The sequence below is a fragment of the Emydura macquarii genome, unplaced genomic scaffold, assembly GCF_026122565.2.
Source record: "Emydura macquarii macquarii isolate MOO-44397 ecotype Brisbane River unplaced genomic scaffold, CSIRO-AGI_Emac_v2 contig_3341, whole genome shotgun sequence".
NCBI lineage: Eukaryota > Metazoa > Chordata > Testudines > Chelidae > Emydura > Emydura macquarii.
The window spans coordinates 1-26,283 of record NW_027133478.1 but is presented as its reverse complement, the minus strand read 5'-3'; the positions used below and the strand labels follow the sequence as shown (position 1 = coordinate 26,283).

The 26,283-nt window shown below is 50.5% G+C and overlaps 2 protein-coding genes across 2 annotated transcripts; both read right to left on the bottom strand.

Moving 5' to 3' along the window:
- Positions 1–7,628: 7,628 nt before the first annotated feature.
- On the bottom strand, positions 7,629–12,672 carry LOC137143527 (E3 ubiquitin-protein ligase TRIM39-like). Its single transcript, XM_067533344.1, has 4 exons — positions 12,655–12,672; positions 12,151–12,171; positions 11,989–12,047; positions 7,629–8,326 (listed from the first exon to the last, which is right to left on the bottom strand). Exons 1-4 carry the CDS (start codon positions 12,670–12,672, stop codon positions 7,762–7,764), a joined length of 663 nt encoding a protein of 220 aa, XP_067389445.1. The 3' UTR covers positions 7,629–7,761.
- Positions 12,673–15,805: 3,133 nt separating this feature from the next.
- On the bottom strand, positions 15,806–25,070 carry LOC137143528 (butyrophilin subfamily 1 member A1-like). The gene is made up of 4 exons (XM_067533345.1): positions 25,004–25,070; positions 24,602–24,949; positions 22,049–22,353; positions 15,806–16,127 (listed from the first exon to the last, which is right to left on the bottom strand). Exons 1-4 carry the CDS (start codon positions 25,068–25,070, stop codon positions 15,921–15,923), a joined length of 927 nt encoding a protein of 308 aa, XP_067389446.1. The 3' UTR covers positions 15,806–15,920.
- Positions 25,071–26,283: the final 1,213 nt, after the last annotated feature.

Below are 26,283 nucleotides of genomic sequence, written 5' to 3'. Positions count from 1 at the left end.
GAGATAGTGTATTACTGTGGAAACACAGTTCAATTTTTAAAACTCCTTTAAAATTCCCTGGTGTTTTTACTGCAGACATGCTGGGCAACGTGAGCCAAAAATAATGTCAGGGAAGCGTCCCAGAAGTGATGCTCTATGCTCAATATCTGACCCATTATTTCTCCATCGTATCTTGTTGGATTTGCCCCAAACTTTCCAGAAACATTCTGCCCAAGATCCTGCATGTGAAATTACTAGTGGAGAAGTTTGATGTTGGGGCAGTGAGAGACACAGGAAAAAGTCAGACACGCACAGAGAATCTGGCTTCACCCTTGACTATGCAGAACCCAAATTTTTTTCCAGATAAAAGCCAGACACTTGCCTTCCACCCTGGGATTGTCGCCTTCTCACCATACTCATCTTCACAGACTCCGTCACATTCGGCTTGGGAAGTTCCAGAACTTCTGTTTCACCTGCCAGCAAAAAATATCAGCAAAGTGTTCCTGCAACTTACAAGGGTGAGCAACATCTTCCCATGGGGATTTCACACCAAGAACGTCTCCACCAAATAAATAAGGGAGAAGAAGGCAAAAGAGACCCGCTGGATTCAATGATCCTGGATAAATACTGAGAGACTAGAGATTCCCACCTTGGGCTCTGTGCAGCCTCCTGGATGGGAACTGCAGTGTGAGCCTGAGATCCTGGCACTGCCTGCAGACCACACAGATGGGGCTTGATCCTCTCTACAGAAGAGCTGTAAACTCTCCTGGTGTTTCTCACACCTGCTGTCCCCTCCTGGGCCCCTGGCTGCCCCTAACCTTAGTTGTTATTTTTACCACATTTTATTCCCCTGCTGCTTGTCGGGTTGGAAGTCCCTGTCCCCAGAGGATTTTTCCTGCACTAGCGACAAGGCAAGTCTCTCCCTAGCTCCTCCCAGCAGCGAGTGATGAAGACCCAGCAGAAGACCCACTGTTCACAGTCACAGGATCCTGTAAATAGCCTGGCCAGGTGAGCTCCTCCTGGGGATGGAGCCGGGGGTTTGCCACAGCCGTGGCACCTGGTCTCTGCCCCATGAAACCAGCTACAGGCCGAGCAGCCAGAACGCCCTGAGCTCGGCCACTTTAGGGTCTCTCCACAATTTCTCTTGCTTCCCCCAGAATCTCTCCTTAGACTCTTGCCCTTTGCACCGGCCTCTCCAGCACGACTCACCAGAGGCTGCTGCTCAGGGCACCCGGCCTTGTAGAGACCTGTCACCACCAGCCAACAGACACAGCCACGGTGAGAGCTCTGCCCGCCTGCTCCCCAGTCTGCTCTGGGCAGGGCAGGGCACCTACCAGGAGCCTCCCACTCTCCTTGTCCCAGTCGGATTTCAGTCCTGGAGCTCTTCTCTCTCCTCCCTCACATGCTGCAGGCGGCTCAGGATTTGCTCCTGCAAACACAGACAAGGGCTCTGGGGGCTGGTTTGGGTTTCTTGGTTTGTGCCCTGCGATAATATTGTCACTGAGCAGAGTGAGGCTGGGGAAGCACGTCCCCTTCTCCAACTGATGGAAAAAGTGACCCTAGCAGGAGGTAACTTTCTTTCTGGGAGGAGCAAGAAGAAAGGTCCCATCTCCAGCTTCTCTTTCTGCTCCCATGTAAATGCCTTCCTCAATGGGGCTGGGGCAACCTCTGACTCTAACTGGCAGGCAGTTCAGACTGAGCGGGGCAGGGTAGACCTGCTGGGAATTATCACTTGCCTCCCAGCCCCAGTGTAGTGTGGGGCCACCCCATTGCGTTATTATGTGGGTCACACGTTTTCCTTGGGTCACACTTTCTCCTAAGGTTCCATTTATGAATCGTTTATAAGGGATTCATTAATGATTAATAGATGCTTTAATAAATGGTTAATCAATCGTTTTAGATTTTTACAGAGTCCAACAGGTCAGTAGGTTGCTCTTTAGTAATGAATTGTTAATAGTTTTTATTATTAAACAACAACCTATAGAACAAACAAACGAACCTTTAATAAAACAATAATGAAGCAAGAACTTAGGGACACAGTGCAGTGGAGGGCAGCACAAAACGGGGGTGCCTTCGAGTCCCAGGTGAGCAGACACCTGGCTTCTGCCTCTTCTTGTTCTTGGGCCTTCCAGCGTTGAGTGGCAAGGCTGGACGTTATCAGGATTTTCGATGCCCAAGAAAGCTGGGCTGCCAAAGGCAGCTGTGCTGGCTGCCCTGAGCTAGGGCCTGTGCCGGGAATGGTGCCTGGGGACACTGCTGGGGGTGCAGCAGGGAGGAGTTGCTGGTGTTCCCAGGACCCTGTATTGCCCAGGGGCTGCAGAACATGGCTGGGTCCTGGCTGAGGCACCGCGTTGCCTGGTGTCTAACAGCAGCCTGTGCTGCAGCAGAGCGTTCTGGCTCTGCGTTGCCTCCAGGAGTTGTCTCTGCAGCTCTGTCTTTCTCCAGTGTCTTGTGCCATGGCAGCGCTGTCCCTGGCCTGCAATGCTGCTTTTGGCCACTCCCAGGATCTCTCTGGACAGCTCCATTTCTTCCCCCTTTCTGCCCTCAAGTGCAGCCTCCCCTCCCCCGTTGGTTTTGTGGGTTTACTTTTTGAAGGCTGCTCTGAGGTCTGTGAATGTTTCATCCCACATTTTCCTTCCCCCCACCCCAGGTTAGCAGCCACTCAGCCACTGATAAAGGCCGTGTCCTTGAGGGTCTGGCCACTGCTGTGGCTGGGGAATAGGAACAAACCCACAAGCCGTTATTGTTCAGATTCCAAAGAGGATTTTGTGATAAAATGGGGGATTTTCTTAGTGTTTTGTGTGAATATTGTGTACATGCCTCGCTGCGCCCTGTGTGTTGCACGAATAACCAGGTGGTGGGACAAGGGTGATTGTTCTTTGCAGAGACCCCTAGAGGACCAAGTGTGACTGCCGGCTAGCTGCCTGACCCCTGACAATGGCTGGGTATTTTGTATCTTAGCAACTGACGGCTGGTGGGAGTGGGGGCAACCTCTGCACGAAGCCAGCTGGCTATAGCGAGTTGGAGAACAAGGAGAGAGGTGGGGGCAGGTGACCAGTTTTGCTCAGGAAAGTCAAGAAAGGATGGAGAAGGTGCAACTGGGTGTGACTGAGGGTGGGCTGTGGGAAGCAAGACACTCTGGTTTGGGACTGCGGGGAAAGAGCCAGGGCTCTGCACTCTGGGTCTGACACAGACGGACTTAGCTGGGACTTTCTGGGTTCTGTGCTAACAAAGAACTTTGCTAGGCTGTGTTCAGGACCACTAATAAACCCTCTGTTTTACACCCCTGGCTGAGAGTCACTGCTGACTGCAGACGTCGGGGCTGCATCGTTCCCCTCTGGGGGTGTATAAGGCTTTCCCCAGGAGTCCTATTCAGGCGGACTCACTGCAGGAAGCTCCTGGTGTGGAACAGGGGTGCTGAAGGCTTTGAGGTCAGTCCCAGGAGGCGCTGAAGTCAAGGCGGCTTACCCTAGTGAGAGTCTGCCCTGAGAAGTGTCACACAGCAGAGGGTCCTGCCTGGGTGACTTTTTTTTTATGGATTTCTGACTTTCCTTCCCTGAGATGCTTCTCAGCCTTGGGGAACCTCAGCGGTGGTAAGTGGTGTGTGCATGGGGAGGGCTAGGCTGGGATTTATGGCTGTGCCGTGTGTATGCTGATTGGGTTTGCCATCATGCCTTGGAGGCTGGGGGAATTGTAGGGAAACAGTCATGAAATCAAAAGAAATTATATCGCAGAATTGGTTTTAAAATTATTTTTTTACTAAATTAATGATTTTCATTCATGAAACTGCCTTCATTCATAAAGCCATGCTCATTCATAAACCCTGTTCATTCATTAAACTGCCACACTGTGCTCATTGAAAAAGCTTCTTGATAGAGCCACTTTCATTTGCCTGCTATGAAAACCACCCTTCGCTATAAATATAGCTATCACTGATAAAGCTGTCTTTAAGTTACTTGTCTTTAAGTCACTTGCTCCTCATCCTTTTGCTGTTTGTCACTTGTGCTCTTATTGTCACTGATAGAAATTGTTATAAAAATTGCCTTTATAAAACTATCTTTTAAGTGATTCATTTCCTTATTGCCACCAGATGTGGGAGGGGAAAAGAAGAGAGGTAGGTTGGCAGGTGCCCTCCATGGTGTGGGCTGAAAAATGATCACAGGTTGGGGCTTTAACATGTGACAGAGGCCGATTGCCTAGGCCGAGGAGCTGCCATCCTGGAAAGTGTGGGGAGCAGGGGATGAGAGGACAGCCTGGGCCGAGGAGGGAGGGGGTGGGCAGGAGATTTGGAAACCTCCTAGCTCACATGTGCCAAAAATGGATGCAGCCCTGGGCCCGCAGGATGGAAGCTATCGTGGCCGCGTAGCACAAACACATTAAAGCTCCACACTGACATGCCGAGATTCCCTCTGAGGATCTGCCTCTTGGTCCCAGTCTGGGTTTGTGGCTGGGAATCGGCTCCGTTGCTGCAGGGCAGGAATCTGGTTCGCTGTCTGCCTGAGCGGGGCCAGGGGACTGAGTCGCAAAGAGATCCTGGCTCTCAGGGGACAGCTTCTCACCGACCTCATTGCACATCCTCCCATGAGGGGTGTGGCTGTCCTCGGGGGAGGGGAGCAGGCGGCAGGTTCCACACCCTTTCTGGGTCGGGTGGGGGTGTAGCTGTGCAAAATCCTGGCCAGGTCCTCACAAAATGGGCAAGTGACATGTCCCCTGCCAGATTATTGTTCATCGTTGTCTGGATTTATTATTGCTGCACAATAAGGCCGCTAATCAGCTATCACAGCGCACATGTGTACTAACGGAGGGCACAGAGCAGCAATGACCTCTATGGCTCGTGGTGCTGGCACAGCGTATTTATGCAAGTTACAGGTGCAGACGTTTGGCCTGTACTTATTTACTCTTGGAAAAGGACCCAAACTTAGACTGTGACTGTGTGGAGACATTAACTATTATTAAAAAACACATTTTAAAAAAAACCAGGCAGGGCAGCGGGTGTAGTTAGGGGAGGAGGGACGGAGGCAGGTTGGGTTTGGAAGGGTCGAGGGGATCACTTGCGCCTGTCGGGAGTCTGGTGTAAAAGGCTGAGCCAGGCAGCAGGAAGGGGCTCCACATAACTGCTGCTGTGCTGCGATGTACCTGGAGCATAAAGATTAATAAAGACACTTGGGGCAGGTAGCCGGGTGCACTGTATGTGCTGCTTAATTCCCCAAGCGGGCCTGCCAGCCAGGGGCTCCAGGAGCTGATGGGGGAGCCCATCCACAGTCAGATAGTTACAAATGAACATCCCCACCATTGTCTGTAAATTGTTTGTGCTGTAAATTGTTGGTGACAACAGAGTTTATGTCACTTCATATACCAACAAGTAGTTTGTACTTTAACCTGCTTACCAACAGATTTTCCCATGTAATAATGCAATCAGATTGGATAAGAAAACCCCAAAACTGACCCATAATTTCAGTGGAATATAGGGAAAGGACCACAGGTATTTCTGAAGGAAAGTTTATGGAAAAATTACCTATTTTCAGCTTAACCTTTCCCTGTGTGGGAAAATTGGGAAAAACACGTACCTTCACCAACTTGTGCCACTTAGAAACCAGCAGACAGGATGAAAAGCCAAATGAATCCATCACAAGGTAATTTAGGGTGTGGATTTTCAAATAATGAAGGTAAGTAGAGGGTGCTCTGCCATGAATTGAATATTTTGAATAAATCTTCAAAATTGAACTGCATTGAAACTGTTCATACTGCATCCAGGTTAAAAAAAAAAGAAGCATTTGTAGGAATGCCATGTGATGTGCCTCCCCTTATACCTCCGTTCAACTACCTCTTCAAGAAATTAGGTTCAGTCACTAATTTCAAGGAATTAGACCAATTCATCACTATTTTTACAGAGAATTCCAGAAGCTGGAGGACAGAACCCAGAGCAATTGGGATGAATTTCCTGGAACAACTTTTTTTTTTTGGGTGCTCTAAACGTCACATGACAACAAAAATATCACCCTTTGGACTGATGTATGACTGAGAAGAAAAGTTTCCTGATGAAGTTTTCACCAAACAGCATGAGAAGTGTCTTTAAGTTCCTGGGTCCTTAATACAATTATGTTAGTTTGTGCTGACTCATTTAAGGAATACAAGTTTTTTCTCTTTCTTTACCAAACGACATTTGTTGTGTCCTGATAACAAGACCACAAAGAGCTCATTGAAATAAAAAATGGATACTCACAGCACATTGCCTGGAAATAATATTTCTAAAGAAAAACAAACGAGAAAGGATAAGGTAGAAGAGCTTCCTGTGTATAGGAAAATAGCATTTGAGGGTGGGGGCTGTGTTTTGTTAATTGATGTGAGGAGAACAGGAAAGGGAGGGTCATATTTTAATTACCAATTATATGTAACTAGAAAGATTAAAATCACAACAATTAATTCTAGCAGAAGTTCTTGGGATATTAATATGGAATCTTGTGTGAGTTCATTGAAATATTTTACTTAATTAAGTCTGTCATCTTTTTTCACCTATTACTTTTCAAAGGCGCATGTGCCCTGCCTTCCAGAGGGAACCAGTCAAGACAGTAAGGAGAGAGAGAGAGCTGACAGTTTTGTTAGGAGAAATATTTTGGATTTCCTGAAATCACGCAGCAGAAATACAAAGGAATGATATTTAGAGGTGAATTTTAATGTTGTTTTGAAAGAAGAATAAAAACATAAAGGTAAATAATTCCATTTTGAAACATATGTTTAGACGCTTGAAATGCTTTTGAAATAATCTTGAAATGTAATTTATAATATTCTTATACTTACACCTTGCATAGCAACATTTTCTAACTTAGAACAATCTCTCTTTTCTCCTTCTCTCCCTATTTTACACTGAGATTTCACAGAGGCAGAAAATTCAGACAGGAGTGACTGATCCCGTCTGTCACCATCTGCTACCCCTGGGCTGGGGGATGGGGAAAGATGATGGGCAGCAACGTGTGATGGGGCAGCAGAAGACACGAGCTGTCTGTCCGTATTTCCTACCAGTATCACCCTGTGCCAGGACGGAGCAGTTTGTCGCACAGCACTGGAGAGGGGCAAACACATGGGGAGGGAGGAAAAGCTGCCTGGCCTCCTTCCCCTGAGCGGGTCCCATTTGCCCTTCCCCTGGCCCAGCTACCAAATCCCCTCCCCCAGCTCTCCCCACTCCCCACCCTCCCCCCATCCCGCTGGGACCAGCTCCCCCACAGGCTGAGGCTGCAGCGCAGAGCGGCCCGTACAGCAGGGCCCCGGTGCTCTCACCCCTGCCCCTGCCCCTGCACTGCCCCCTGTGGCCATTTCACTCCCCGCCATGGGCAGAGACTGCCCCAGGGCAGGAAATGCCGGGACCTTCCCCTCACTCACTGGCCCCGTCCCACTCACTGGGCTCCTTCCCCCGTCCCTCCCGGTCATTTCTGCAGGGGGATCTTCCTCCTTGGGGGAGGCCTCTCCCTTCTCACCTTATTATATCCCCGAGTCTTCCTCATCTCAGCTGGGCTCTTCCCTTCCTTCTGCTGCAGGATCCTTCCCCATCCCCACCGCCAGCATCCACCCCTGACGCTGCCCCACCCCACAGCCCAGCACACTGGCTCCCCCCACCCCCTTCTCTGCCCCTCTCCCCTCCCCCCTCCCCCATCTGATGGGCCTGGTGCTGAGAATTAAGGGGCGGGTAACGGGGGGGCAGGTGATGCCCTTTAGACCCTCCCCTGGGCACAGGCCTGGGGGCTGCTCAGCGCTGGGAGGGGACAGTCTCTGCCGCGGGTGTCACTGTCAGGGACAGAGATTCCCTCCGGCCTGGGCTGGGACCGGGCAGATGATCAGGGGAGCCGCGTTTTTACCCCCATTATGGTGGCGACCAGGATAGAAATAAGGGTGAAGCGTCCCGGAGAAGGTGTCGGTGAAAGTGAAGAGCTGGGACCTGTCAGTGACATTGTAAAATGAGACCTCGCCCGCCTCATAGTCCAGGAAAATCCCCACCCGGCTGGGCCTGACGCTCACCGGGAGAGGGGTCGAGGGGGAGGTGAGGGCCTTGTATTCCCCATACCTCAGCCACAGGGCCCAGTATCCATCCTCAGGTGAGACTGTGACCCACCCCTTCCTGCTCACAGATTCTCTACAAACCCCCATTTCCCAGTGAGTTTTGTCTCCCACCTCCAGCTCCCAGTAATGCCTCCCGCCTGGGAACCCCTCAGCGCCCAGCACACAGGGATCAGTATCAAATCTCTCAGGATTGTTGGGCAGATCCTGGCGTGTGTCTCCGAGTCTCACACGTTTCCGATCCTCAGACAGGACGAGTTCGGGATGAGCTGTGTCTGGATCCAGAGTCACGTCCACTGGGGAGAGAGTCACAGAGTCAGGGCCAGGGCAGGGGCTGGTCACGGGGATCAAAGGGAAATTAACCTGCATCCCCGTTAATCGCTGGGGGGGGGGGGGTTGTTTCCCATTAAGGGGAGTCAGGGCCCCTCTGCCCATGGGAGCGAACTTGAGGGGAAGGAGAGCAGGAGCGGGGGTGGGGTGGGTGGGAAGGTGTCAGTGGGGGCAGGGCAGGGGAGGGCAGCCCAGGGACAGGGGAGGGGACAGGCTGATGCTGGCAGAGGAAGAGGAGGGGCAAAGGGGAGGGGCTGACACAAGATCAGTGGGGGGAAGGGAAGTGGGGCACCAGGAGGACAGAGGGGGGTGAAGAGGAGGGTCAGGTCCCAGGGGTGGGGGGAGGAGGAGTGGGGCAGGCATCAGGAGCAGGGGGAAGAGAATGGGGAGGCACCAGGAGCACAGAGTGAAGCACGAGCCAGGGGCAGCGGGGGTGTCTAGGGTAGGGATGATCACCGGAGCGAGGGCTGGGGTAGGTGCCGTGGGGTGATGGGAGGGGTGGGTGTCAGGAGGGTTAGGGGGAAGAGAAGCCCCAGAGATGCAGAGGGGGAATGAATAGTGGAGCTGGCTCCAGGACACTAGAGGGGGTGAGGGAAGGGGCAGGCAGGCGGGGCAGAGGGATCTCAGTGGGAGCAGTGCACACCAGGTGGGAAGGCGCAGGTGACAAGGTGACAAGGAGGGCGAGGGAGGGGCTGGCACCAGGAGGGCTGAGGGGGTGAATGTTGGGGTGGCTGCAAGGACGGGGGAGAGGGGCGGGTCAGGTACTGGGGATAGAATGGGGGGGATGATGGGCAGGGGAGCACAGGGGGACAGAGAGAGGGTGTGGCACAGGGCAGCCTTATGGGGCAGAGAGTAACGAAGGGAGGGGTGGGCACCAGGGTGGAAGAGGGTGGATGAGGGGAGGGGTGGGACCCAGAGGGTAAAGGGGATGAGGGAAGGCACGGACAGCAGGGGGTCCAATGGGGGCAAGGGAAGGGTGGGCACCAGGGAACAGATGGGGGTGAGGGTAGAGAGGTGACACCAGGGGGCAAAGGAATGAAGGGAGGGGCTGCCACCAGGAGACTGGGGGGTGGGGAGTGGAGGGGTAGTGGCTGGTGGGGGATGGGGAAGGGGAAGGTGGCAAGGGGAGAGAAGAGGCAGGCATGGGGGGGCGAAGGGAGGGGCTTGTGCTATGGGGTGATCGGGGGGGTCATCAGGGAGTGGACGGGCAGAGGAAGGGGTGGGCACCAGGATGCAAAGGGTGGTTGGGGGAGAAAGGCTGGTGCCAGGAGGGCAGGGGGCAAAGGAAGGGTGGGTTCCAGAGGAAAGAGGTGGGTGGAGGGGAAGGGCACATGACAGGGAGGCAAAGGGGGGTGAGGGGCAGGGGTGGTGAGAATCAGAAAGGGTATGGGGGAGTGGGGTACGGGGGAGGATAGAGGCAGAGGACAGGTGGGCCCAGAGGTGAGGAATGGGAAAGGGAGGGGCAGGAGCCAGGGGGCCGAGGGGGAGCAGGAGATGGGTGGGCACCAGGGGGCAGAGAGGGGTGAGGGAGGGGCAGGCCCCAGGAAATCTCTGTTGCTTTGGGGCCGTGTGTGGCTGGTTTGTTGCTAAGAGCAGGTCGGTGCCGTCCCCACACACCCGCTGGCCGGGCAGCCCTGCCCCAGGGGGCACAGCTGGGACTCTCCATGGTGGCCAGCCCCACGGGCCCCACCTTCCAGCCAGGCAAACCCCACAGCCGGCCCCTCCCCTCCCCTCCCCTCCCCTTCCCTTGTCCAGCCCAGCCCCTCCCCCAGGGCATAGGAAGGGTGTCTGGGCTGGGCTCACTGGGAGGGGGCAGGGTAGTGGGGGAGTGGGGAGTGTAACTGGTGCTGGGGGGATCAGGGGTCATTGCTAATTTGGCTGGGGCAGTGGGGCGGGTTGGGGGCATTTCCCCACTTACTGCCCCCTCCATCTGGGAGAAGCTGCACCGGGTGCCAATCCCAGCTCACACCCGCGCAGTGTCTACACTGGGTGTTTGCACCGGGCACCAACACAGCTGAGACACGGCTGTGCCAGGGGCTGTCACCCCTCCCGTCACTATGGTAACGGATCAATAGTTACAGGGTCACTGGAGCAGGGGTCTGGGCTCTGGGGCTCCCGAGTGGGGCCCGACCCACTGGGCTGCAGAGTCATTCTCACTCTCACACTCTGGCCCAGGGCCTGTGTCAGTATTTAGACACCAAGGGGCATCTACAGTGGCAGTGATCGAGGGACCCCATGTCAGACACCCCAGAGCCCAAGTTCCAGCCCCAGACACATCTACACAGCTATTTTTAATGACATGGTGCAAACCCCAGTCTGTCACCTGGCTCTGAGACTTGCTGCTGCGGGCCATGTAGACGAACTCTTTGTGTTTACAACATGAGACTTTCCCAAAGCCAAACACTCGATTTTCTCCCTGCGCCTGGCCAGACTGGCCTGAAATGTCCAGCGTTTTCTCCCCAGGCTGCAGAGCGCTGAGGGGACCTCGTAGGGGAAGCAGTTCAGTGTCACAGGCAGGGGGATGATCAGGGCTAACGTAGGAAGTGTCTACAAGTGCCAGGTGTGTCCGTGGCTGTGGGACTTGGGGAGCTGTGGGGTGGTGGTGCCGGCGTGGAGGAAGCCTGGTCCGAGTGTCTGGGAGCCTTGGGGACGGGCAGGTTGGGAGCAGAGAGTGAGATGGGGAGCTCCGGGCTAGCAGGGCCCATTCACCACCACGCAAGCACTGGATGTGGGGGGTCACTGCCAAGGGTCACCTCCTGCTTGGCATGGTTGGTACCTGGGGCAGCCCCAGGGCAGGAGACTGTGGGCGCTGGGCGCTCTCCCGGGGTGGGCTGGGCAGACAGTGCCAGGGTGAGGGGACAGGCGGGGTATGTGGAGCAGGCAGATGTCCCGGTTTTTTGGACCTCAGATGTGGAAACCCTAACAGGCCCCCCAGTGGTGTTTGTGTGACTCTCCTGGGTGTCCCTCCCCCGTCACCCCCGGCCTGCCTTCCCCCCCAGCTCTGTGTGGTAAGATACCCCAGAGTGCAGGGACCCCTGGACTCTCTGACCCTTGGTGGAGATACCCTGGAGTCTCCCAGCATACACCAGTGTGCACACACAGCCAGGCAGCATGCTGGGAACAAACACACACACACAGCTCAGCCACAGCTGTGAGGCAGAAAAGGTGCTGTGTGTGCACAATTTGCTGTAATTGGGTCAAGCTGGTTATAAAACCCCACATACTCTTGCAATGGGGACAGGGCCTTCCTCGCCTCAAACCCACAGATACAGAACAGCTCCTGTCTGGGCATGTTATGCTAGAAGGAAATTGTGGGCTAAAGACTGGTCTGAGCATGGAAATCCTGGGAAGAGAGAGCTGGGCAGCTCAGTGCCAGTTATGGACAGGTGAGAATGTCCGTCCTGCAGAACCAGCTACCGCCCTGGACAGCTGACAGCAGGGTCAGGATTTCCTCACCAATCAGCCCTTTCCCAAAGGGGGCGTGTACCTGCTCTGCAATAAACCCGGGTGTCGTCTGCCCCTTTCCATCTGCCCCAGTGACATTGCTGCTTCTAGCCTATTGAATGTCATAGGAAAATGCTTTGTGCAGGGATGGGAGCAGAGAGCCCCCAGGGGGAGGAGGGGTCTCACCCTGGATAAAATATCAGCGGGATGTACAGTACCTGCGTAGAGCTGGGCGATTCTCCACCCTGCAACCAAGCACAGACAGAGGGGTGAGAACGCCCCTGAACACAGACAGGCAGAGCAGGAGACAATGTCAGACAAGGTGATACTGGGGGGAATGGAACTTACTGAGCTCAGCCTGGAGTTTCTCTAAAAAGAAAACAAAGAGAAACGCATCAATATCACATTCTCTCACCAGGGGAAGCGAGTCAAAAAGGCCTTAAAGCAGGGAAGTTAAAATCCTTAGACTCAGCCTGGAGGTTACGTCAGCAACCGAGCCTGGCACCCTCAGGGCAACAAAGGCATCAGCGAGGGGAGAAATACAGTAACCCCGTCCGGCCACCTGGCCAGGTGCAAGAGGTTGTTAGAGCCAAACAGGGATCCCTCAGCACATGGCAAATATTAACCCTGTGAGCCAGGAGAAAGGAGCGTGCAGTGCAGCAGGTGAAGTGTGTGATGGGAATTAGGAGGCTAGAATGGAATTAGCAGAGTGAACGACCTGAGATATAATACAAATACCAGGGAATCATTTCAGTCCACCAGAATCTGTCTGTAGACAATTGATGGGTCCCTGGTTCAGCAGGGGATAAAGGGAGCAACTGGGGAGGATAAGGACAATGCTGAGAAACTAACTGATTTCATTGCATCCATTTTTACCACAGAGGGTGCAGGGAAGAGACCTGCCCTGGAGTGGCTCTTTTCAGGAAATAAAGATCAGAGGTTGAGATGTGAAGAGGAGATATTGGAACAAACTGATAAATGAAAGAGCCAGCAGTCACCAAGAAAAGAGGAGATCTCTCCCTAACATCTGCTGGGAGAGCTATGCAGCAGAGCACAGACAACCCAGGGAGGTTTTGGAGAGTGTTGTGGACAACGTTCTGGTGCAAGTGCTGGAGGAACCTACTAGGGGCCGTGCTCCTCTTGACCTGCTGCTCACAAACAGGGAAGAATTGGTAGGGGAAGCAGAAGTGGGTGGTAACCTGGGCAGCAGTGACCCTGAGATGGTCGAGTTCAGGATCCTGACAAAAGGAAGAAAGGATAACAGCAGGATACGGACCACGGACTTCAGAAAAGCAGAATTTGACTCCCTCAGGGAACTGATGGGCAGGATTCCCTGGGAGGATAATATGAGGGGGAAAGGAGTCCAGGAGAGCTGGCTGTATTTTAAAGAAACCTCACTGAGGGCGCAGGAACAAACCGTCCCAATATGCAGAAAGAATAGCAAATATGGCAGATCACCAGCTTGGCTTAACAAAGAAGTCTTCTGTGAACCTAAACACAAAAAGGAAGCTTACAAGTGGAAGCTTGGTCAGATGACTAGGGAGGAGTATAAAAATACTGCTTGAGTATGCAGGAGTGAAATCAGGAAGGCCAACACACAACTGGAGTTGCAGTTAGCAAGGGACGTGAAGGGTAATAGGAAGGGTTTCTACAGGTATGTTAGTAACAAGAAGAAGGTCAGGGAAAGTGAAGACCCCTTACAGAATGGGGGAGGCAACTTAGTGACAGATCATGTGGAAAAAGCTGAAGTACTCAATGCTTTATTTGCCTCTGTCTTCACAGACAAGGTCAGCTCCCAGACAACTGCACTGGGCAGCACAGAATGGGGAGGAGGTGAACATCCCTCAGTGGTGAAAGAACAGGTTCAGGACTATTTAGAAAGATTGGACATACAGACGTCCATGGGGCCAGATGCAATGCATCCAAGGTGCTGAGGGAGTTGGCTGATGTGATTGTAGAGCCATTGGCTATCATCTTCAAGAAAGGGAAGAAAGAGGATCTGGGGAACTACAGACTGGTCAGACTCACTTCAATCCCTGGAAAAATCACGGAGCAGGTCATCAAGGAATCCATTTTGAGGCACGTGGAAGAGAGGAAGGTGATCAGGAACAGTCAACATGGATTCATCGAGGCAAGTCATGCCTGACCAACCTGATTACCTTCTATGATGAGATGACTGGCTCTATGGATGTGGGGAAAGCAGTGGATGTGATATTCCTTGACTTTAGCAAAGTTTTGATACAATCTCCCACAATATTCTTATCGGCAAGTTAAAGAAGTATGGGTTGGATAAATGGACAATAAGATGTATAGAGAGCTGGCTAGATCATTGGGCTCAACGGGTAGTGATCAATAGCTCGATGTCTAGTTGGCAGCCGGTATCAAGTGGAGTGCCTCAGGGGTCAGTGCTGGGGCTGGTTTTGTTCAACATCTTCATTAATGATCTGGAGGATGGGGTGGATTGCACCCTGAGCAAGTTTGCAGATGACACTAAGCTGGGGGAAGTGATAGATACAATGGAGGACAAGGATAGGATACAGAGTGACCTAGACAAATTAGAGGACTGGGCCAAAAGAAATCTGATGCAGTTCAACAAGGAGAAGTGCAGCATCCTGCAATTATGACAGAGGAATCTCATGCACAGCTACAGACAGGGGAGCGGCTGACTGGGCAGCAATTCTGCAGAAAAGGACCTTGGGGTTACAATGGACAAGAAGCTGGATATGAGTCAAAAGTGTGTCCTTATTGCCAAGAAGGCTAACAGCATATTGGGCTACATTAGTAAGAGCATTGCCAGCAGATCGAGCGAAGTGATTATTCCCCTCTATTCGGCACTGGTGAGGCCGCATTTGGAGTATTATATCTGGTTTTGGGTCCCCCACTACAGGAAGGAGGAGGAGAAGTTGGAGAGAGTCCAGCAGAGGGCAACAAAACTGATTAGGGGCTGGAGCACAAGACTTATGAGGAGAGGCTGAGGGAACTAGGCTTGTTTAGTCTACAGAAGAGAAGAATGGGGGAATTTGATAACAGCCTTTAACTACCTGAAAAGAAGTTCCAGGGAGGATGGAGCTAGGCTGTTCTCAATGGCAGTAGATGACAGAACTAGGAGCAATGGTCTCAAGTTGCAGGGGGGGAGGTCTAGGTTGGATATTAGGAAAAAGTTTTTCACTAGGAGGGTGGTGAAGCACTGGGATGGGTTTCCTAGGGAGGTGGTGGAATCTCCATCTTTAGAGGTTTTTAAGGTGAGGCTTGACAAAACCCTCGCTGGGATTATTTAGCTGAGGTTAGTCCTGCTCTGAGCAGGGGATTGGACTAGATGACCTCCTGATGTCCCCTCCAACTCTATGATTCTATGTGCCTAGAGGCCAGGCCAGGCCAGTGCTGGGCTCTGCACAGATGTGGAGCAGTCGCCAGTCCCTGCCCCGAAGAGCTGCCAGTCTAACCAGACACGACAGGCCCAGGGCGGGGGAAGGGGCAGAACATACAAGCAGAGTGAGCAGAGCGATGGTGCAAATGGCACTTCCCTGCCACCCTTTAACAATCACCCTGCGCTGGGCAGGGGGAGGAACGAGCTACACGGAAATGGAGGGGGAGGGGAGCAGGATGAAACAGAGAAAAAAACTCCAGCTGAGCACTTACACTGCAGGAGAGAGTTCATTGCCCTGTTCCTGTAGCAGGATCTCAGGCTGGGCAAATCTTAGTGTAGATAAGGTAACTGTTACCCTTTCCATTTGCACAGCCACTATTTTGCCTATCCACAGCTTCTACTTACCTAGATGGGGACAAGAGGGGATCCATGCACAGACTGGGGGGCAGAATTGGGCCCTAAGAAGCCCCTTCTCTCCTCCTACTTTGCTTTCTGGTTTTCCTGCAAGCAGCGAAGTTACACGTGTCGGAGCTCCAAGCCCAGCTCACTGAGCCTCATGTTTGTGTTTCAGCTGGAGCGGGGCTGACCCCACGGAATAGCTCAGAGTCACATTCCATCGGGTGCCTTGGTGGGATGAAACCACTTGACACTTCTCGGTTCAAATGTGAAGTCACAATTTATTCAGCTCCCCCTTCACCCTCAGCCCAGCTCCCACTGCCTGAAACTCCTCCAGACATTAAAAAAAAACCCCTTAATTCCTGTCTCTGCTTTTGGTTTTAAATCTGTGTCTGTCTGTCTGTCTCTCCCTCTCACCAAGTCCTTTTGCTCTTTGTTGCCTCCAGAAGCAGTAACTGGCCAGGGCAATGAGAACAGCCAGGAGAGCCAGGATCACACTCAGAGCCACCATCCAGGGACTGACCCTCGGGAAAAACAGCTCTGCAAGAGAAAGTGTCATTGACTAGTTGGAAGCAAACACGTGCAGAATGAAGGCAGGACACTCGACAGTGGTGACCAGGACAATTACAAGAATCTCACAGGAAAATACACAGTGAGATGTGGCTCCCTTGTGCTTTATTATTAAGCCAATGAAAGTCCAAGCTTTAGTCTTTTTACTGACCATGGTTAACTCATGGGAGGAGGTGTGTTGGGGACAGGGAGGGGGAGGGTGGAGCTCTGCTATGCTGCATCCATCTTCATCCTCACCCGGCCTACGTCGTTCCCTCACTTCCCTAGGCTGCTCTGACTGACCCCAAGGCTGCAGCCGGTGCAGACTGGCCCTCAGGATCAGAGCTGTGACCAGCTTCCTGACACCTCGACTCCCCTGAGCTCAGAGAGGCTCAGCTACATGAGAGAGTCTGACCCCAAATATGTGAATGAAGGATTTTAATAAAAACAACACTTGGGCTTTGAAATTCTGAGTAAAAATTGCTCCAGATTCCTGTTCCCTGGGCCCTGGAGCAATGGCTGACTAGAGAGTCCTTTGCTAAGTGGTCAGTGTGGTGTATTTAAATTCTGTAAAAATTACAAACTGTCGCTTTAAATCCTGAGGGGATTTCTGGTCCTGCTTGCAGGCTAAGGGGCTCTGTAGGGAGCGTGCATCTGGGTCCTCTGCAGTCAGTCTGCAAAGAGCCAGCCCAGAGCAAGGTGGGCTGAGTTCTGCTTCTCCGTTTTAAGGAGCATCCTGCGTTTTCTCTCTGTGTATTTGGCGGTGGTGTGGTAGAGTTCTGGATTCTTCGAAGTAAAGCAGTGTTACATTGCAGACTTCCAGGAAAAGTATTTATGTTTTGTTTTCCACTCTCGGTGTGTATGCTGTGAACATAACAATCAGGTATGTGGAATCAAAGAAATAATCATAAAATTGATTATTAGAATGCCTGGTCTGAAACTGGTCATAGAAGGCCTGGCCTGAAGTTGTAGCCTGAAACTGAAATTAGGATAAAGATGTTAAAGTCACACAAGAGGTCTCTGAACCACACCCAAGAGGCAAGTCTCTGTTATGAGCCTTAAGCCTTATTGAAGTCTGAACAGACTTCACCTGTTTTGATAAGTACCAGTACCTGCCCCCCTGTGTCTTACTGGCCCCATAGAAACTTACTCCATACAAATTAGCATTTGAACAAGTATTGTGTCACCACCCATCTTCGGGAGTTAACCAGGGTCCCTGAAAACTACATTGTATACCCAAGTGACTCATTGGGCATTCCTGTGAGGGCGTCTGGTGTGCCCCACTGTGCATTGTGATTGTCTTTTCTGTTAAGTATAAATTGTTAATCAAATTCCACTATACGATCAACATGTAAACAAACCTAAGCAACCCCTATATAAGTCTTTTGTATCCGGTAGCCAGGGAAGTACATCTGCCCAGCATCCAGACATGCTGCTTGACTTCCCTATAGCCACCTGGGTTTTCCCTATGGCTATAGTATTCCCCATAGCTATGGTTATGTGATTGTGTGTGTCACAATTAAAGCTGCACCTGATCCAACTCTAAAATGTAGCAGTGTGTGATTCTTTTCCACGACAGGTAATATGGGCATATCATAGAATCGTTGAATATTAGAGTTGGAAGGGACCTCAGGAGGTCATCTAGTCCAACCCCCTGCTCAAAGCAGGACTAACTTCAGCTATATCATCCCAGCCAGGACTTTGTCAAGCCTCAGCTTAAAAACCTCTAAAGATGGAGATTCCACCACCTCCCTAGGTAACCCATTCCTGTGCTTCACCACCCACCTAGAGAAAAACATTTTCCTAATGTCCAACCTAGACCTCCCCAACTGCAACTTGAGACCATTGCTCCTTGTTCTGTCATCCGCCGCCACCGAGAACAGCCTAGCTCCATCCTCCCTGGAACCCCCTTTCAGGTAGTTAAAGGCTGCTATCAAATCCCCCTCATTCTTCTCTTTTGCAGACTAAACAAGCCCAGTTCTCTTAGCCTCTCCTCATAAGTCCTGTGCTCCAGCCCCCTAATCATTTTTGTTGTCCTCCACTGTACTCTCTCCAACTTGTCTACATCCTTTTTGTAGTGGGGGGCCCAAAACTGGACACAATACTCTAAATGCAGCCTCACCAATGCCGAATAGAGGGGAATAATCACTTCCCGCATCCTGCTGGCAATGCCCCTCCTAATGCAGCCCAATATGCTATTAGCCTTCTTGACAACCAGGGCACATTGCTGACTCATATCCAGCTTTTTATCCACTGTTACCCCCAGGTCCTTTTCTGCAGAATTGCTGCCTAGCTCATCGGTCCCCAGTCTACAGCTGAGCATGGGATTCTTCCTTCCTAAGTGGAGGACTCTGCACTTTTCTTTGTTGAACCTCATTAGATTTCTTTTGGCCCAATCCTCCAGTTTGTTTAGGTCCTTCTGTATCCTATCCCTACCTTCCAGGGTATCTACCACTCCCCCCAGCTTTGTGTCATCCACAAACTTGCTGAGGGTGCAATCTACCCCATCTTCCAGATCATTAATGAAGATGTTGAACAAAACTGGCCCCAGGACCGACCCCTGGGGCACTGCGCTTGTGACCAGTTGCCAGCTAGACATGGAGCCATTGATCACTACTCGTTGAGCCCTATGCTCTAGCCAGTTCTCTATCCATTTTATAGTCCATTCATCCAACCCAGACTTCTTTAACTTGCTGATAAGAATACTGTGAGAGACAGTATCAAAAGCTTTGCTAAAGTCAAGGTATATCACATCCACCGCCTTCCCTACATCCACAGAGCCAGTCACCTCATCATAGAAAGCAATCAGGTTGGTCAGGCATGACTTTCCCTTGGTGAATCCGTGTTGACTGTTCCTGATCACCTTCCTCTCTTCCAAGTGCCTTAAAATAGATTCCTTAAGTACCTGCTCCATGATTTTTCCAGGGATTGAAGTGAGGCTGACCGGTCTGTAGTTCCCTGAATACCTTTCCTCCCTTTTTTGAAGATGGGCACTATATTTGCTTTTTTTCCGGTCTTCAGGGACCTCCCCCTGTTGCCACGAGCTTTCAAAGATAATAGCCAATGGCTCTGAAATCACCTCAGCCAACTCCCTCAGCACCCTCGGGTGCATTGCATCCGGCCCCATGGACTTGTGTATGTCTAATCCTTCTAAATAGCTTGGACCTGTTCCTTCAGCACTGCGGGATGTTCGCCTCCTTCCCATTCTGTGCCACCCAGTGTAGCAGTCTGGGAGCTGACCTTGTCTGTGAAGACAGAGGCAAAAAAGGCATTGGGTACCTCAGCTTTCTCCACATCCTCTGTCACTAGATTGCCTCCCTCATTCTCTAAGGGGCCCACACTTTCCCTAATCTTCCTCTTGTTGGCAACATACCTTTAGAAATCCTTCTTGCTCCCCTTCACGTCCCTTGCTAGCTGCAACTCCAATTGTGCTTTGTCCTTCCTGATTTCATTCCTTCATGTTCGAGCAGTATTTTTATAATCCTCCCTAGTCATCTGACCAAGCTTCCACTTCTTGTAAGCATCTTTTTTTGTGTTTAAGTTCGCCAAAGACTTCTTTGTTAAGCCAAACTGGATGCCTGCCATATTTGCTATTCTTTCTGCACATGGGGATGGTTTGCTCCTATGCCCTCAATAAGGTTTCTTTAAAATACAGCCAGCTCCTTTGGATTCCTTTCCCCCTCATATTAGCCTCCCAGGGAATCCTGCCCATCAGTTCCCTGAGGGAGCCAAAGTCCTCTTTTCTGAAGTCCATGATCCGTATCCTGCTGTTCTCCTTTCTTCCTTTTGTAAGGATCCTGAACTCGACCATCTCATGGTCACTGCTGCCTAGTGCTACCCACTTCTACTTCCCCTACCAAATCTTCCCTGTTTGTGAGCAGCAGGTCAAGAGAAGCACGGCCCCTAGTTGGTTGCTCCAGCACTTGCACCAGGAAATTGTCTGCGACACTCTCCAAAAACTTCCTGGATTGTCTGTGCTCTGCTGTATTGCTCTTCCAGCAAATGTCAGGGTGATTGAAGTCCCCCATGAGAATCAGGTCCTGTGAACTGGAAACTTTCCCTAGTTGAGTAAAGAAAGCCTCATCTACCTCATCCTCCTGGTCTGGTGGTCTATAACAGACACCCACCACGACATCACCCTTATTGTTCTTGCTTCTAAGCTTAATCCAGAGACACTCAACTGGCTTATCTCCAGTTCCATACTGGTGCTCAGAGCAATCATAGAGCTCTCTTACATACAGTTCCACTCCTCCATCCTTTCGCCCCTGCCTGTCCTTCCTGAACAGTTTATACCCATCCATGACAGTGCTCCAGTCGTGTGAGTTACTCCAGCAAGTCTCAGTTATTCCAATCATGTCGTAGTTTCTTGACGGTGCCAGGACTTCCAGTTCCTCCTGCTTGTTTCCCAGGCTTCTTGCATTTGTGTACAGGCACTTGAGATAAGTAGCCGATTGGCCTACTTTCACAGTATGAATCGGGAGGCCTCCCCTACTGCACCCTCCTCCTTCTGCTTCCTTGTGGTGTCCCTCTTCCCCACTTACCTTCGGGCTTAGGTCTCCGTCCCCCGTCAAACCTAGTTTAAAGCTCTCCTCACTAGGTTAGCCAGCCTGTCTGCGAAGATAGTCTTCCCTTTCTTCGTTAGGTGAATCCCGTCTCTTCCTAGTAATCCTTCTTCCTGGAACAGCATTCCATGATCGAAGAATCCAAAGCCCTCTCTTCGACACCACCTGCGTAACCACGCATTTACTTCCACAATGCGACGGTCCCTACCTGGGCCTTTTCCCTGAACAGGGAGGATGGATGAGAACACCACTTGCGCTTCAAACTCCTTTATCTCTTTTCCCAGAGCCACATAGTCCGCAGTGATCCGCTCAAGATCATTCTTGGCAGTATCATTGGTGCCCACGTGGAGAAGCAGGAAGGGGTAGTGGTCTGAGGACTTGATAAGTTTTGGCAGTCTCTCCGTCACATCCCTAATCCTAGCTCCAGGCAAGCAGCACACTTCTCTAGCTTCCCGGTCCGGCTGGCAGATGGATGACTCCGTCCCTCGTAGGAGGGAGTCCCCAACCACCATCACCCTTCTCTTCCCCCATCCCTAGGACAATGCATCCCTTGCCTTCTGATCAAACGGGTCTCCCTCTGATCCATTCCCTCAGATGGGTCCTCCAAATCGTTCTCCGCAGTAGTACTTGTACAGAGAGGATGAAAACAATTCCTTACTTCTATCTGCATGGTGGGCATATAGGTTCTCTTTCTTCGGGAGGTCACATGCTGCCAATTTTCTTCCCTGTTCTTCAGTTTCGCATATCATAGACTAAACAGCAGTGCAGCACTTTGAGACCTCAGATGATTAGTGCTTTACTACTGCAACATTTTTATTATTATAGAGATGAAATATTCTGTATTAAGAAAGTTGTTTGGTAGATAATAATACCTAAAATCAAGATCAAAGCACACTATGGAATTGTTAGTGCAGGTAGCAGGGTCCACACAGACAGTGAGGCAGATTTACACCCCAGCTTCCCGTGAACTAACTGTTCCTATAGACAAATCCTGACTCTGCTCCCATGCTGCAGAGCCCACCTCTAGCCTGCAAACAGGTCCTAGAAAACCCAACCCCAACCCCCATTCTTAAATTGACACCTTGCAATTCCAGCATAGTCCTCACTGCACTGCAGGGACAAAGGAGAATTTCCTCCCCCACCTTCATTGAGAAGAGATGATCACCGGATACGGAGCTGCTCTGAGAATCTGGCCAATGGCAGCCCAGCTTGCAAGGTCCTAAACACCCTCAGCTCCTGCTGGAGCCACAGAGAATTGAGGCTGCTCAGGATTTACAAGAAGCACTCGGCACCTTGAAGGTTCAGGCCAATAATGAGAAGATACAATTTTAAATACCCTCCACCAATGTCTGCACCATCTCAGTCTATCCACGTGTGGCTTGGACGGGCACTGACCTGCTATGGAAATCTCTGACTCCCTCTCCTGGTTGAGTCGGGGGTTCCTAACACAGCAGGACACTTTCCGGTTGGACTCCTCTGTTAGAACAATGGCAATCTCTGTTTGAAACAGGCCATTGGCCTCTTGGGATATGTTTACAGAGGCTGATGGTAAGAGCTGCCCCTGGAGATCTCTCCACAGCACCTTGGGCTCTGGGAACCATCCAAATGATCGACACACAACCCGGATCCCTCCATCTTGATGTCCTTCCACAGAGATGGCAGGAGCAGAGCCCAAACCTGTGGAAGAAATGAATGGACTTGTGATGATCCTACAGAGCCCACTAATGAGCAAAATGTTTTTCCACTATTATCAAAGCCATTTCCTATTAAACTAGTAATTGACTGTGAGCCCCTGGGTGAGGTTGATTAGCTAAACTGGCCAGATTCTAATTTGACATACAGTAGAATTAATGTTAATGTCTGGACTGTTTGTATGGCTACAGGTAGATAAATTGAATTGAATTTATTGTACAAATGAATTTTTTTACTATGTCAATAACATACACTCATTCATTCATAAAATCACGCTAAGTGATTCATTCATAAAACTGTGCTGTGCGCGTATTAAGAGATGCTTGGTAGAGCCACTTTAATTTGTTCGCTAAGAAAGTTGCTCCTGCGTTGGATTAGTTTCCACTGACAAAGCCGTCTTCAAGTCACTTGCTTCTTGTCACTCCACAGTTTCAGTTTTGTCCTTCCACTTTTTCAGTCACTTGTGCTTTTATTATTAGCAATGATAGAAACTGTCTGTATAGAAATTTTCCTAATTAAGTAGCTCATTCCTTCATAGGCATTATAAGTTGCTTTTAGAGTATCTGTTCTTTAATATTGTGTATCTATTCTTTGCTGTTGTAACTAAAGTAACTCTTTTTACTAACTTGTCCTATTACATTGTAACCAATGTTCGATGGGCCTCCATATTGTAAATTGGAACTCCGTCTTGAATAATGTACTCCATTTTACATTCTTCATGAAACTCCATCTAGGTGTATACTGTGTAATTTCATTTTGGTGTGTGAACGAGATGTGTGAATGAAAGGAGTGTGTGACAGGATCAGTCTCCAACGCCAGCCTGTCCTGATGATGAAATGCAAGTACCACCTTAATGGCTGAAGAATGCAAACAAATCCCTGAAAAAGCAAGAAGGAGGATCCACCCCATATAGAAAAGAACAAAGTAAAATCAAGACAAGATGAAAGTCATGTCTGCAATTGGCTGGTGATCAATGATCACACAGGAACCCTGAGGCAGCGTGACACAGGACTCAAAGACTCACATCAAAATTAAAATGTATAAAAGAATGGGTGAGATTGTAGAGCTTTGGGTAACATTCTGCATAGCATCAAAGAGTGTTGGTTCATGCGCACCCGACAAAGACCCTGCTCTCCTTCATGCCCGGTTTCCCTGGCCAGGTAGCCACCACGAGCTGCGAACACCAGCTTCGCACTCAAACTATGATCTCCAGCAACGATCAGGACTGGTAACTATACCTGACGAACTGCAGAACATTTGTTGTCTATGTGTTTGTGTTTGTAGGTACTAGATATTAGCTATTAACATAATTGTGTTTTCTCATAATAAACGAGGCATATTGCCTTGTCCCTTAAAAAGATCTTGTGTATTTCTATACACGTAACATGTTCTATGAACAAATTTGCTCTAGTTTAGTTAAAGTGGTTTAGTTAAATCAGTGCAAACCCCTGTGTGAACACTCTTTAATCAAGAAGGAATCGACTCAAGCTAAATTAATACAAGCCATTTAAGAGTGTCCACATAGGGTTTTGCACTATGTCATTGAAACCAGTACATATGTATGTGTAGACAAGCCTTAAATTAATTCACTGCCAAAACATTTTGTTACTGCATGCATCTGACGAAGTGGGTTGCAGCCCTCGAAAGCTTATGCCCGCAGAAATTTGTTAGTCTTTAAAGTGCTACAGAACTCCCATTGTTTTGCTGTATACAGACTAACATGGCTACCCCTCTGGAACTTTTCACCGTTAAAAGTTTTGTCGCCCCGAAACACAGCACAAGTTGAAATACAGATACATCAAACATATCCGTAACTTTAAATACAAATATGACACATATACATAAACAATATCATCATACTTTGCAAATTATAACCTTTGTTACGTATCTGACATGGCATATATCATGAATTATTGTAATTTTGAAATATTGATGTTAAATAATATCATAAATTGTTCCCCTAGTTCAGCCAGCGTCACAGCCTGGATTTCAGAGACCTTAGAAAAACTTGATGTTAAACAGTGAACTAGAATCAACTTTACCCAGAGAAGGAGGTTGAGCAGGGGGTTGGACTAGATGACTTCCTGAGGTCCCTTCCAACTCTAATATTCTATGATTCTATGAAGAGCTAGCGACCCACCATAATGAGAAAAATCGTGCATCTCGCCATGAACCCTCTGACTCCACTTATTACCCTGTTTAACACATTAAAACATCAGCAGACATTACTGACCTGCCACCTGCAATTCCAATAAAGCTTCTTCATAAGAGACACCGGACTGAAATAAACACATGTACTGCCCAGCGTCTGAGAGCCGGATATCGCGTATTCTCAAGGAAACTCTCCCATTGGCGATGTCGTCTTTCAAGAGCTCAGTTCTTCCTCGATATTCCGGCATCTGCTCTCCATACTGATCCTGCCCATCACGGTACAGGTGCACGACTGCAGAGAACTCAGAATGGAACCATTTCATCTCCATGCGCTCAGCGCTCATCCTGGGGGAGAGGTGACAGGGCAGGATGGCCTCCCCACCAACATAGGCAGTGATTGGACGGTCAGGTCCTGTCACTGTGAACTGTGCTGTGAAATGTGCAATGATAAATGGAAATTAAATCGGGGAGGGGCTGGGGTGGCATGAATTCAGCAGCAAGACTTGCAGTAAGAGAGCGCCCTGCGTTAGAAGTGAGCACCACGTACCCATGCAGTGCCCCAGATATGTCTGTGTGTGCAGAGAGTCACAGGCTTGGGGTAACTGCACCTCTGACCCCCTCCGTGGTCTGCTCAAGGATTGTCCCCTCAGGCCTCCAGCCATCACCTCTCTATGGGCAGGGACCCACGTCGCTCTCCCTCCACACTGGGATTTTTGGATTGCAGCCCCCGTGCAATTCAGTGTGGTTTTCCCAGCAGACCTGACCAAAGTCCAGCACCTGCACTTTGCTTTCTCTCCCAGGGCTATGAACCATGTTTGCCAGTGGTTACTAGTAACCAAACGGCTCTTCCACAGCAGAGAACATTAAAGGACAAAAGTCTGACAGAGGAGACGTACCATAAACCAATCAAAGGGCTGAACGCATGTTATGTTTGTACCAAAGGATTCTCATCTGGCCCATGGGACTCTCTGATAGGTTCCGAAGTCTTTCAAACCTTTCTCTAAGGCAGTGGTCCACACACGTTTGGGGTCGTGCCACCCCCCCCTTAACTGGTCTGCACCCCCCCAGGAGCTGCAAATGGGAGCTGGGGCTGGGACCGGGGCCAAAGCTGCAGTTGGGGGTTGGGAACCAGGGCCCATGCTGGGGCTGGGGCCAGGGTGGAGGCTGGAGCTGTAGTCACAAGGACTGGGGCCAAGAATGGGAACTGCAGGGCCCAGGGCTGTGAACAGGGCTGGGACCCTGGCCATGGCTGGGAGCTGGGGCTGGCCAGGAGCAGGTCCTGGGATCTGGGCACAGGTTGCAGCCAAGAGTAGGCCATGGCCAAGAGTGGGGTGCAGGGGCTGGGGCCACAGCTTGGGCGGGGCTGGAGCGGAGATGGGAGCAGAGCTGGCCCAGGCCCTGCTGCACCCCCTCTCCCACAGTTTGGGGACCTCTGCTCCAAGGCTTTGTCCTCTTGGTTACCAGCTCATGTCACTTTGTAGCCCAAGATCTCGGCCTCTGGTCAGTTCAAATCCAGCTTTTATACCAAAAATCTTTGTTCTCTTGGGCTTCTGGGACCTGGTCAAACCCAGCTGATGCAATTCTCCGAGGGGTGGCACTTCTCTGGAGCTGTTACCTGTCCCAGAAGTAATTCCACCCCATGGATTGTAAATCCTGAAGGAGATTGGGTAACCCTCCCCCATGGCATCGATTACAATCCCAAACCCACAGAGCTACATATCACATGTACAGACACACTGAGAAAGGGGACACAAAATAAGCAGA